Source organism: Pteropus alecto, unplaced genomic scaffold (genome assembly GCF_000325575.1).
Source record: "Pteropus alecto unplaced genomic scaffold, ASM32557v1 scaffold86, whole genome shotgun sequence".
In the NCBI taxonomy this organism is placed as follows: Eukaryota; Metazoa; Chordata; class Mammalia; order Chiroptera; family Pteropodidae; genus Pteropus; species Pteropus alecto.
The window spans coordinates 1183687-1198308 of NW_006442109.1; the positions used below are offsets into that span (position 1 = coordinate 1183687).

At 36.7% G+C, this 14622-nt stretch overlaps 1 protein-coding gene across 3 annotated transcripts in view; it reads left to right on the top strand.

The window, feature by feature from the left end:
* ARMH4 (armadillo-like helical domain containing 4) overlaps nucleotides 1–14622 on the top strand; it is a 98681-nt gene that overhangs the window by 22455 nt on the left and 61604 nt on the right. For all 3 annotated transcript variants that reach the window (XM_015595803.2, XM_006920141.3, XM_015595802.2), the window contains one exon: nucleotides 14230–14487. In XM_015595803.2, the coding sequence (XP_015451289.1) occupies nucleotides 14230–14487 (258 nt within the window). The remainder of the gene's footprint in view (nucleotides 1–14229; nucleotides 14488–14622) is intronic.

Here is a 14622-nt window from a genome sequence, read left to right on the forward strand (position 1 = left end):
ATGGCAAAAGGATTTGGCTTTGTACATATTCAGAGGTTTTATTTATTCATTCATTTATGTGTGCATTTAATAAGTATTTGGTTATTCAGATTCAAAGAAGTAATGGGAGTAGATCTTGCTCTTTAGGGAGCATAAATTTTAGTAGAAGGGGTAAGACAGATACATAAACAACAGAAATCCAAGGTAGAAGGTAAGAAACTATCACAAAAAAATTACAGAAAAAGGTCTTTGAGGTTTAGAAGAGATAGCTTAGCCCCAGCTTAGAGAAACAAAGAATCGATATTTATGCTTGTGAATCTTGTGTGTGATTGTGTGTGGTGTTTATGTTTATAGAATTGTGAGTGTGTGTGTGTATATATATATATAGTAATTGTTCTGTTAATAATTAGAAGGAGATAAGTGGTGACAAATCTAAAAATCTGGAAAGCATTCTAAAGGTTGGTGAATAGACACCACACACACCACAGTAATAATCAGTTATTTAATAGACATGTAATCAAGCATGTTTTTCTAATTTAGCTTATTGGTTAGATGAATTATTTCTTAAGAATCGTTTTTAATAATAGAAGTGACTGTTTTTCAATGTAGAAGAGGCAACTGGGGGCCCAACCTTGGGCTGACAAATACCTCATTTGTAGGAAACTATCATGTCTCTCTGGAGGAATGTTCAGAACCCCAAGCAAAAAGTTTCGTTCTGAGTGAGTCATCCGGGCTTGTACTCCAGGGCTGAGAATCTCTGTGAGGCCTGGTCCAAGCAGGGGTTTTCATGTGTGGTGGTTTTTATGCATTTGTTGAAGCAAACATGTAGCTTGAAACCACATCAGGGACTGTGGAGATTTCAAAGGCATTTTAGATGTTTGCAGAAAGTTAAGGCTCTTTTTAAGATATAATTTCTGAATATGAGGATAGACATAACTCTCCTTTTTACTGGTATAAACGTGAGAATTTTATTGCCTTTGAGTATAAACAATTACAGACCTTAACAATGTATAAAACAACGGAAGGATATTATCGACTGCACATTATCAGGCTGTATTCATGACCTTGAAGTTGTTTTGGCATCAGACTACATCTTAACATGTAGATGTATACATATCCCAAAAGGAAAATATTAGAAGAAATATAATGCATCAATTTGAAAGACCTTACGAGATTTAAAAATTTTTCACATTGGGAGACATTAAATTAGTCCCGAAAGATTTACATTGATTCTACCTGCATTTACCAGTGCCTTTTTTTCTTCAGCCATTCTACCTCTTTCTACATTGTTTGCTACCTCTGGACAAAATATTTTATGGAAATTTCTTTTATAAAAACAGTGTAAAGGACTTCCTAGGTTTTGGCATGAGAAGGAGATTCTTCACGTAGGCAGAGGGCCAGACTCTGCTCCTTCTGGATTTTCTCGAGGTATCTTCTTCACATGCTGAGTCCCATTTCCTGTTAAAACTCTAGCTCAAGCATAGATGGAAAACCCCTTCACTTGTTTCAACTGAAATTAGTAGAAGATTTAAAAATACTTGGCTTAAACCTAAGGGAACACAAAGCACTAAAATCAAGAAAATAAAAGGAACATGAAATAAATTAGGCTCACAAGGTACAAATCCCTCTCTGATCTTACCTTAGCTAACGAGCTCCCAGGGCTCCCATGCCCGGACTTATTCCATGCTCTGTCTGAGAAGGATTTTTATATACTACATCCAAAGTACTGGAACAATTTTTTTTCAGGCATCTTGCCAGGCTTTCTGGCTTCTCAACTCTCAGCTTGTTTCTAGTACAGAGAGTAACTTATTTTCTTCTCCTCGTTCCTGCCCCCATATGGGAGAGCCCAGATCAAGATGTAAATTTCCTCTAGGGTCCACTACTGAGTAGGGAATCCCCAACCCCACATATATAATGTCTATCTTGATTTCCTGGTTGAAGGACATACCCTTAATCCCTAGGCAACTGACAGCCAGACAACTGTCACGATTAACCCCCATGGGTTCATTCCACCTTTCAGAGAAAATCCCATCTCTGTTAAAGGTGTGGCATGATTCATGTCTAGGCAATATGACACTGTTCTCACCATACAAAAATTACACATTTATGGTAATAGGATCATTCTGTCACATTCTGTAGCAAATAATACTCAGAGCTTTGCCACTCCATAAACAGAGGGCTTTGAAGTTAAAATAAAAGAGGACAGGAAGGAGAAACAGAAACAATTCAGCTCAAACTCATCCTCCTTTATGAAGCCTCTCAGACCACCCAGCCCACACTGATGGGCAATATAGGCGACTGGAAAATAGCTCTGGCTCTGGACGTACCTGAGTTTAAGTCTTAGCTCCGTCATGAATAAGCATTGTGATCTTGATCAAATTATGTAATTTCTTTAGACTTCAGTTTTACTATCTATGTAAAGCAGGGATATTGGTGTTCCTCCTATGTCTTACTGTAAGAATAAGATGAGATCTTGCATGTAGTAAATATATGCATGACAAGGGGTAAATATATAATAAATATGAATATTTTACATCATTTACCATAGAATTAAAATTACATAGAACTTATTATGTACTACTATGTATTAATTGCTATGAAATATTCATATCTTCTTCATGCAACCATGGATCAGGGACCAGACAGACAGTGTAAGTAAGCAAAGAGGAAGGTGCCCAAGACAGTAGAGAGTGGTGAGTGAGATGCAATAGAGAACATACACTCCCTCTGCTCCAGACAACTGCTGTAGATATTGCCAGGAGAATGCGAACTCAGTGATGCCAGATCTCAGAATTTTTCCAAGATAAGTTGTAAATTCTGATCTTTATGTGAAATAGTCTGATTTTTGTGTGTTGGGAATCCATTCAAATGTTTGCCTATCCTATTTCATTTTTATGAATATGCACACCACAAATGGATCTGTCTTTCCAGACATTGATTGTCAGTTTGTGCTCTCAACAGAATTCTCCAAAACCTCCTTAAGGGCAGGGTCAGACCTTTTTGCCTTGTTGTGTCCACGATGGCAGGTAGGCAAATGATGACCTGTGATTGAGTACACCATTTTAGAACCATTACCTTGTTTAATCAATGTGTTTTCTACTTGATTTGCCTAGCTCATTGTTGCTATTGTTTAAAATCTAGTGCCTAATTTGGGCCTGAAGTTGAACATTTTTTAATGTGAACAAAGCAGTGTTTCCCAGTCACATTCTGCTAGAAATTCAGTGGAAATTTGCTTAGGTTTATTGCATCTCTATGTGGGTTGAACATTTTTTCATATTATTTCATTTCCTTCTTGTGGGAATCGATACCAACATCTGTACTCAGGCAGGTAAGGAGAAGTCAATAAAGTCAAGTAATTATTTAAACCCACTTTGAGAAGCCAAAGCAGGAGGAAGAAAAAGAAAGACGGGAGGAGAGAGATCCTTCTCTAGATACATGATTGGAGTTAATTTGTACAAAGGTCATTTCCCCGGTGCTCCCCTCCCCCAAATATGACAAAAGTATGAAGGTAGATTTTTCTTAAAAAGTTTCTATTAGACTCATTTGAATCATATACATAATATACATTTAAAAATTACATTGGAGCCCTAGAATGACATTACTAATTTTGAAGAGGAAGATAATGAATTAAAGTGCTATACAGTTTATTTCTGTTCAGTCAGTTTATCTTGAGGGCTCATTTTGTGCAAGGCACTATGCTTGATCTTGCAGGACAGGGCAAAAGGAGACTAAGACAGGGCCTCTGGCTTAAAGGAGCTAAATGCGCACAGGTATGATAAAACAAACATGATTCCACAAATTAATATGTAAACCTCATTTTGGGTTAATCGAGTTATGTTTTAAAGTTAGAAGGGGAAATTTACTTTCATATATATTTTTGAAAAATCAATAATCACCCTAACCAACCTGTAATTTATCTTTTGAGTATTTGTGGAATTTTATATACAAGTTTTGTATATGTTTGCTTAAAGCAACTATTCCTTTAAGAGTACTAAATTATTGAAGAGAAAGATTTTATTCTGGATGGCTCAAAATTTATAGATACAATATTAATATAGCTCTTATGTTTCTCTTTATAGCACCCTTGAGAAATAGAGTAGTATTGCTATAGTCTTACTTTCCAGAGGGAAACACATAAAATGTTGTCATCTGAATCTAAAGTGAGTTGTTTAATGAACAGGAGTTAGATTCTAGAGCTTATAATTATTGTTCTAGGGCTGAATCTATTAAGATAACTCAATTTAATTTGGAGCAGGATTTATAGTAGATATTAGAGAACGTCAATTATATGGAGTCGAGCCTGAAAAGAGATTATGTCATGACCAGTAAATGTGAGGATAGTTATGTAGACTGATCTTTTTGGCTTGCTAACTAGATATAGAAGATGATGTTATCAAGAATAGAATCCTCTAATTTAAAGAAAGTAATAAGAAAATATTTAAATATCCATGTGAAACGCGGGTTAAATTCAGAACATTTTGCAACTGGTGTTTGAGGTGGACAGATTATCTTGTCTCGAGCTTTTTTCTTTTCTCGGGCATCTACCTTTGAAATATCATTAGGTTAGAATGGAGAAAGTTTCTAATTATTATACTCACTACTATGAGCTATTGGGAAGTTCTGAACTTTAGTAAAAAAATTTTCAAGAAATTTGTACAGAATAATATAGGCATTTAAAAAGGATAACCGAATAAATTAACAGAAATGTTTAAAGCATACTATTTAATGAGCAATAACATTTAATATTTTATCTAATTTAAAAATACAGCCCAGATTACAGATACCCTTGTGAGTGTTCAAAATTGAAGAATTTGAAAGTGTTGTTTGGACCCACTTCATATATAGATGATATCAATAATTTTGAAAAGCACATTATTTGGATTTCAGCTTCTGATGAAGACTCTGATGGACTCTGTCATAGCAAAATGACTAGATCTTGGGTAAAACATATGTTTTAATGCATCATTGGGATTGCAGATTGTCAGAAAAATCTCCAAGGACTGTGCTTTTTAGCTTGACTCATCCGAAATGGGAGCTGAAACCCAAGCAGTGAGCTGTAAGGAGTAAGCAAATTGGAAATGTGAAGGTGCTCTAGGAGAAATAGCAATATCAGGAGGCTACACTTGAGCGAGTAGCAAGAAGAGGGACCTGTATAGAAATTCCCACGTTAGGCCTATGTCTTCGAAAGGAGAATAAAATTGTTCCCGGTCTGTAGTACAACCTGACTCTCTACAGAAGCAAATGTAAATCCTCTTTGGAAAAAATGGAGATCCATAGATTTCCCACAGATTAAAACAAAATAAATATGAGTTTGTAATAAAAGATCAACCAACTAACAAGGAAACAGCCAGCTGTGACTGAGAGTCAGCAGAAAGGGCAGATAACTGATTGGCCTATTCCCTACTCAGGACCTTAGATTCTAAAATTATCAGAATAGAATATAAAATAATCATTATAAAAGGTAAGAAAGAAAAGATGAAATCCCCAAAATGAGCAAGTAATAAGAGGCTAACAAAAACGAATTGTTGGGGAAAAAACTTTGAATAATTAAAAGATTAAATAGCAATAAGAGAGAGTTAGTGACCTGGAAGATCAGTTTGAAGACACTATAAAGAGCATAGCACTAAGAGAAAATGAGTGAGACAGCATGAAAGAAAAGTACAGAGAAAGTGGAACAAATTCAAATATATCAATAATGACAATAAATGAGGGGATTAATGTGATGTTACCTTTGGGTTTCTTGTACATGTCCTTTATCCACTTGAGGAGGTCTTTTTCTTTTCTTAGTTTGCTAAAATTTTTGTTTGTTTGTTTGTTTTTTGGTCACAAATGGATACTGGATTTTTTTCAAATGCTTCTTTTGAATCTATTTTTCTGCACCTACTGAGATGATTATATGGTTTTTCTGTTTATATGAAGTACACTGATTGATTTTCAAATGCTAAAACAGCTATATTTCTGAGATAGGCCCAACTGGCCATAATGTATAATCCTTTTTATGTATTGGATTCTATTTGCTAAAATTTTCAAACAAAATAAAATTTAAGACAAAATGCATTAATAGACATGTATAAAATACTGTACTCAACTGTTAGAGAATATACATTATCTTCAAGCACATATGGAATATTTACAAAAACTGACTATGTATTAGTCCAGAAAGCAATCTTCATGAATTTCAGATAATTGATACCATACAGGTTACATTCCTGATGGCTGTTTAATTCAGTTAGAAATTAAAAATTAAAAAGATAAATTGTTCTATACCTTTAAAAATTAAAAAACACCCTTCTAAATAACATATATCTAGGAAGAAATCATAATATAAAATGAAAATAATTAGAAATGAATCATAGCGAAATACATTAAACCTTATAAGATGATGTTAAAGAGTATTTAAAGGCAGATATTTAGCCTTTAAAGTTTCTATAAAGCCTGAAAGTTAATGAGCTGAGCAGCGTCTACCTTAAGCTATAAAAAAAAGAACCCCAAAGAAAATAAAAGGAATGAAGTAATAAAAATTATATTTTATTATTTTACTTTTTTATTTCATTAATTCATAATTACTCCATGAATTTTATGTAAAATTTGTATGGAAGAGTAAAAGCCTAAGGAAGAAGAAGTTGGAGGAGAGGGCGCCTGCCCTACTAGATATTAAGACTGATAAAGCTCTCACTCTTTCTGTATATATTCAGACAGTGTGGTCAGGGATAATTAAAATGACTAGTGGAACAGAATAGACAGCACTGAAACAGACACACTCCTGCAGGGGGTCCTTGATATGTCATAGAGCTGGCACTGCAGAGCAGAGAGGAAAGCATTTTTTTTCCCCCTAATAGTTCTGGTTGTCCATACGGAAAAAAATTAAATAAGGTTGCATGTAACATGATACAGTCAATTACATATGGTTTAAAAACATGTGAAAGGCAAAACTGAAAAATTAGAGAAAAATTAGACTTTTTCAGAACTAATGATGCAGGAGAATTTTTTTAGTTCTGACACAAAAATTGCTAACCATAAAAGAAAATATTGATAAATTCAGCTATATTAAAACTAAAAACTTTTATAAGAAGATACTAGAAAGATAGTGAAAGTGCAACTCCAAAAACTAGAAAAGATACTTATAATACATGTAATTGATAAGCGTCAGTGTCCATAATAGAAAGAACTCAAAAGAAATCAATAAGAAATGAGACAACCTGAAAGAAAAAGAAACAAACATAGAATAGGAATTTTACAGAGATACACAAACATATAAGATACACAATCTGCTAAGTAATTAGGGAAATGCAGATTACATCTACAGTGGCATATCATTTTAAACACACCGAATTAAAAAAGCTAATGTTTGACAATACCAAAGGTTAGTGAGGATGTGGAGCTAAGGAAGTTCATCTAGACATTATTTAGAGTGTTGAACATTTGTATTCCTTTTGACCTAGCTGTTACACTTTTAGGAATACGAGAGTGTTTATAGTAGCACTATGCATAATAGCAAAAAGATTGGCAACAACTTAATAACGCAAATGTTTATTGACACGAGGATAAAAAAGTAAATAGTGACATAGTTCCATAATGGAACACTATAAATCAGTGCAATTAACAAGCTAATGTTTTGTAAAAGGTGTGTGAAACTTAAAACCATAATTTTGAGTGAAAAAAATAAGTTCCAGAAAATAACATTCAGTATTTTTTATGACATTAACGGGAAGAAAATAGTTAAGATAATAGAAGAATATGCAAATAGATGCAATAGTGTTAGTAATAATCCAATTCTTAAGTTAAATGGTGAGGTCTCTGGGGTTCATTTCAGTATTAAGCTTAATAATAAATATTGTGTATCTTTTCTTTTGTATATATCTATTATTACTTGATGAAAATGTAAAAGCACTTAGCTAGAAGGAATATTTAAGGTTTTAGAAATGAAACGAAATTCTCCAAATTCTAAGTCCGCTTAAAGTTGTTGAATTTTGTGGTCATTATTTCAGAAACTTCTGGGGTTCCTCAACCCCTTCTGATCCCAGAGAGCCATCTGCTGGAGAATTGCTTCATGTCTGCAACACAAGTTTAATTTTTTCTTTTCTGAATTTTAAGTTTTAAGTCCAATTTGATGCCCAAGTTAAAACAAAATCTGGAAAATAAAAGCTGTGCCATCCCTAGGGCTTTGATCGTTCTTCATCTAAGAAACCGTTTTGCTAGAGTGGCTTTTGATTATATTGGTATAGGTGTTCCCTGGAAAACACATTCCAACAAACGTTTCTTCTTTTATAAATATGTCACTGGGATGTGTCAGAGCCATTCCCTTCTGAGGGGCTGTGGGAGAAACTAATACCTGCTCAGCCTTTGCCCAGCAAAGCCACTCTGTCCTTTTCATTGCTATCCTTCCTCTTCTTCATGTGCTCTAATTTATTTACCTTAGACTTAATTTAAAACTTTGTAAAGGAAAGAAAAAGGCCACTTAAAAGAGAGATTTGACATTTTAATGAATGAATAGGCAAAAGACAAAGATTCAAATTAATCAATGCTATTCCAAAGAGATAGTTCAAGCAAAATTCTCTTCTTCCTGTCAGTCAAAGAGAGACAGGTTATGTTGGGGAACAAGATTTACTGATGGGGTTCTTCCAATTCCCATTATTGGGATGACATAGTCTCAACCAAGGGTTCCCCTCTGACTCAGTAATCCTCTGGGAATGCTAGCTATGTCTTTATCTTCTGGAAATCTAAAAATGTCTATACTGTGACAAAATGGAATGAGAAACAGCATTTTTCATGGGAACTGCCTATGAAATGGACACTACACTTAGTAGCAGAGTCAGATTACTCAGGTTGGGATTATAGGGCAAATTTTCTCCCATGTCTTCTATTGATTTTTATTGAGAGTTAACACATGGTCCTGGACCTGAATAAAATTAAAACAGTTTTGGTAACCTTAGGCAGAAATGTTTGCAATAAATAAAGAAAATAGGCCTGACCTAGGGAGTCAAAAATTCCAGGTTTAACAAAACAGTTTGAAGCTCTGCTGTGATACTTGAGCACCCAAGGCAGTTTTATCACCAGCCAAGTAAGCTGTAAGTAAAATGGAGCTCAAAAAACTCACTCTCTGTTTAGCCAACAATATAAGTTTGGAGGACAATGCCTACAAAGCACTTTGAGTGCCTTAGCAGAAGAGCCCCATGTAAGTACAAAGTATTGTTATGGGTTATGAAACAGCTGTCTATCAGAGTCCTTCTGATAGGGTGTTTTTAGAGAGAGACTACTCCCCGGTTTTATTGTCAGACTTGGAGTTAGACATCTTATGCCAGGCATTTCAGGACAGGGAGGAGGAGAAGGAGGGCTCTACCATGGTGGGAGAGATTATGATACAAGAGGTATGTTGACTTAAGCAATGTCCTCTGAATCACACCATGAAGTAGCACTCTTTCATTGGCCTAGACTTTCTTAGATGTGGCCCGCTCTTCAGGATGTAAAAGGATGGCGTAAGATGACTTTTGAGGTCCCTTGCATTATTTTTATAGCTCTATACTTATTTTTTTTCTCAGCTTTATTGAGGTATAATTGATAAATAAAATTGCAAGATACTTAAAGCGTACAGTATGGGGATCTGATGTACACACATTGCGAAAGGACTCCCAGTGTCGGATTAATGAGCACATTCACCACCTCACATATGTACCTTTTGTGTGTGTGTGTGTGTGTGTGTGTGTGTGTGTGTGTGTGTGAGAGAGAGAGAGAGAGAGAGAGAGAGAGAGAGAGAACATTTAAGTCCTACTCTCTTAGCACATTTCAATTATACGATACAGTGTTATCAGCTGTGGTCACTGTGTTTTACATTAGATTGTCAGACCTTATTTATCTTGTAGCAGAAAGTTTGTATTCTTTTACCAACCTCTCCCTATTTCCCCAAGCACCTCTAGCCCCTGACAATCAGTTTTCTACTCTCTGTTTTTATAAGTTAGACTTTTCTTTTTGATTCCACCTGTAAGTGATACCATGCAGTATTTTTCCTTCTCTGAGTTATTTCACGTAGCATAATGCCCTCCAGATTCATCCATGTTGCAAATGACAGGATTTCCTTCTTTTTTTAGGGCTGAATAATATGGCATTATATTTGTATGAATATATGTGTATACCACATCTTTATCTCTTCATTCATCAGTGGACACTTGTTTCCATATCTTGGCTATTGTGAATAATACTGCTATGAACATGGGAGTTCAGATATCTCTTTGGGATAATGATTTTATTTCCTTTGGATGTATACCCAGAAGTGGGATTGCCAGGTTGTATAGCTCTATACTTTAAAGAGTAGGAATTAATTGAATGCATTGAGGACCAAGTAGAAGTTGTCCTTGGTGGGTGGTAGTGGTCAGAAGACAATGGTTCAGTGATGAGAGCTGAAAACTCAGGGCTCAGAGGTCTGGCTTTGCTTTTGCATTCCTTGGGGATCAGTATTATATTGTCACAATTATCCGTCAAGTACACCCTCTTAAGTTTGTGGAGAGGAAAAGTAACTAAAAATGATTTTATAATGCTTTAAAAAGAAATTATTTTTAGTCTATGACCAATTTCTGTCTACAGGAGGAAGGTCAGCAAAGCCATCAAATAGTCTTGATCCGTGATAGTTTTCTCCATAATCCAATGATCCCATTACTTTTTCTGTATCCAACTTCTTCCTCAACCTCTCATTTATAAGTCCCTGGTCCATCATTGTTTCCCCTCCAGCTCTTTTGAGTTATTATTTACATATAACAAATGTAAGTTTAAGTTATATATTGTGAAATGATTACCACAATAAGGTTAGTTAACTTTCATTCCCTCACATAATTACCTTGTTTTTGTGGTGATAACATTTAAGATCTACTCTCTTAAATAACTTTCAAGTATATAATACAGCAGCAATCCCCAACCTTTTTGGCACCAGGGACTGGTGCTCCTATGAGAATCTAATGCCTGATGATCTGAGGTGGAGCTGAGGAGGTGATGCTAGCTCTGGGGAGCAGTTGCAAATACAGATGAAGCTTTGCTTGCTGGCCCGCCATTCACCTCCTGCTGTGCGGCCTGGTTCCTAGTAGACCACAGCCCAGCACTGTGGCCCAGAGGTTGGGACTCCTGTAATACAGTATTGTTAATTGTACTCACCATGCTGTACATTAGATATTAGAACTTATTCATTTTATTGCTGGGAGTTTGTACCCTTTGCCTAGTTCATTTTTATAATCCCTCTCTTCACACGTAATCAACTACCTCTGACCCCCACCGTCCCCAGTTGAGCTCTCCTAGCAAAATTTGCCACTGGTTAAATCTCTCTGTCTACTCAACCCCTTTATCCACCTCCAGAAGCTAAATGTGGCTAGAGAAAAACCCACAACCATTTTAATATAGAAAAACACACAACCATCTTAACAAGTCTCACTTTAAATTTATTATGTCACATTTTAAGTGGGTCCATAGGGCCGCCTGGCAGTTATACCACATAAGCCAAGAGAATTCACTCACTCATTTTTCAAGATGACTATTTCACACTTTCTCCTCTCACTTCAAACCACCAACATTTGTCTTTTCCTCTGCAGTTTTTTTCATTTGACCAAGAAAATAAAAGAAACATGAAGGTAACTTTCACATAGTCCCATCACCAATTCTGCCCTCCTGCCTGCACCTGTGCTCGCTGCAGCGGAGTGGGCACCTGAGGCAGCCCGTGCCCTGGCCTGCATTCCCTCGCAGTCATAACAAAGAAGCCAACCTTATGTAGTGGCCACTGTGTGCCAGGCTTCGTTCTAGATACCTTATGTATTAACTAGTGTAATACTCGCAATGGTCCTGTGAGATAGGAATCATACCAGTTTTACAGACGAGGCCGCAGAGGCACACCAAAATTCAGTAACGTCCAAAATCACACAGCCATAAGTTGATGATTTCGGACAACTTTTGTCAAGGTCACTAATGACCTCCGAAATGTCAAAGGCAGAGAGGTAACGTCAAAGCCAGAGGGACATTCTCAGTTCCCACTTAGCCTTTCAGAAGTGTCTCACTCATTCCGCTTCCTTGACATCCCATTCCTCTTGGTGTTTCTACCACCTCAGTGGTCTCCTCTCTGTCTCCTTTGCTGCATCGCCCTCTGCTGGCCAACCTCTACACGTCCGATTGCCCAGGGCTTGGGCTGGACAACTTTTCTTTCTATCCACACTCATTCTCTTGGGGATTTCAGCCAGCCTGAAGGCTTTAAATATTTATAAATTGATGACTACTAGATTTTTATCTCTAGCTTTGACCTTCCCTAGCCTTCCGTGGCTTCCGTTTGAATGTCGTAGGCATAGCAATCACACAATTAATGTGTTTCAAATAAAATTCTTGATTTTGCTCGTATCCTTTAGTTCTTATTTTTAGGAAGTCGGGGTCTTCCTTCCACATCCCACATTGTAATTATCAGGAGGGCTCTACCTTCAAATTACATCCCAGGTCGGACCACCTCTCTCCACTTCCAGTCCTATAGCCTTATCCAGAGCACCACCATCTAGTCTCTGAGTTTTGAAATAGCCTCCTAATACGTCTCCTTGCGTTGTCTCTGGTTCTGGTACAGCCTGTCCTCTACCCTGCATTCAGAGTCATTCATTATATTTATACATCAGATCCGGCCCTTCCAACTCCTTTTTCTTATTTCCTAGATTTTCTCTTTCCCCCCCCGATGCCCAGCCTAGTCTTTGCCGTTCTTTGAAAACCATAAGCACACTTCTGCCTCAAGGCTTTTGCCCTCTGTTCCCCGCTGCTGGGAATGCTCTTCCTAAATTAGCCTAAATTAAACAGGAGAATTCATTATTTCGATATGATCTCTGTTCAAACTTTACCTTATTTGAGAAGTTTTCCTTAATCTCTCCATCTAAAATAGCAGTGCCTGGCATTTTCTATCTTCTTGCCAGTTTTAGTCAGAGTGTAATGTTGTATCATATGTCTGTTTGCCATGTGTCTCCATGAAGGCAGAGATATTATTGCTATGTTCCTAGTGCCTGGAACTAGGTACTTGGTAAATATTTGTTGACTTTTTGGAATAGTGGCAGGTATTAAGTCCTACAAAGTTAAAGGACAGGAATGAAAAAGATTAGATGTAATACTTTTTTTAAAGTAAGAAAAATAAAACCTGTAAAAGATGGATAAAAAAGGGGTATATGTGGAGAAGATGGTCTAGAAGTGGAAGAGGAGAATCTCAGATTCCTTAATGTCTTCGTGGGTGCATCCATGCTTAGGGTGGGGACCTGAAGTATTTCTAGAAATTTAAAATTGGCAAAACGAAATAGAATTGGCTATCTTATGTTCCTTAAACCTACTCCACTTGAAGCATTGAAAATGACAAATTTTAAATTTAAGTTATGATAGTAACAATAATGATTTTTCCACGTGTTCCTTTTCTGAGTGTCTTTAATCAATATTCCATCTCCCAGTACTCTTTATTTTTTTTATTATTTTTAAAAATTAATTTATTTTTTATGGTGACATTGGTTAATGAAATCTGGTAAGTTTCAGCTGTACCTTTTAACAGTAAGGCATATATATATATTGCATTGCGTGTTCACCTCCCATAGTTAGATTTCTTTCTGTCATCACATATTTGACCCCTTTTACCCCACCTATCTCCCCCACTCCCTCCCCTCTGCTAACCACTAGTCCTAGTGCCTTTTAGAGTTAGACTGAGAACATTGATGTAATTGTTTCCAGTTTCTTGGGTCACTCCTCCGTAAAGAGAACAGTTCCAGGAGTGGATTTATCCACCTCTCGCTTAACATTGTTGTGAGTTCTACTCACTGATGTGGAACAAGAATGGAAAGAAAATCGTGCCAAAATAATAAATTCTCTTCCTTAGTATTATAAGATATAAAAGGATTGAGACAGTTCCTTTAATCTTTGCTAGTATTTCAGTGTGCTTTCCAACAGATAAATCTTTAACGACCTCCAGAAGACAAGAAGGGGATGTTTCCTACCCTCTTGAATATAAATACGCCTAACGAAAATTCAAATAAACATGATGACTCCAAATAAACATGACGCTTAATAATCATCTGACCTAACTGTGATTTTGAAAGTTTAAAGTGTAGGTGGATGGCGGGCACAGAATCCTGCAAAGCTCACATCACCCAGCTTGGGCCATAAAATTGTGAAAGGCCAAGCATGATTATTTTGTAGCCTTTAGGTTATTTCAAAAGATTTGTTTGTAGGCATTCGCTGCATTACTTCATTTCTCATTGACTTCTTTTTGCCCAGAGGGAGAAGAAGATGAGGATGAGGAGGACGAGGAGGAGGAAGATGAGGAGGAGGAAGATGAGGAGGATGAGGAAGAAGACAAAGGCACAGATTCCCTGGATGAGAGCGTGGATGGTGACGCCGAGCTGCGTGGGTTTACTGTCCCTGGCCTCACATCACAGGAACCTGGGTTGGAGCAGGAAAACATGGACCTTCTGGAGGGAGCCACCTACCAGGTGCCAGATGCCCTGGAGTGGGAACAGCAGAATCAGGGCTTGGGTAAGAGTCGTGGGTATTTCCCTTTCCCTATTCCCACCCCTTCTTTCACGTTTCTGAGGTGACAGCTTTCTTTCCTTGGTATTGATTATGGAGCAAAGTGGATTTTCAGTTTTTGTTTATGGATGGTTGGTTCAT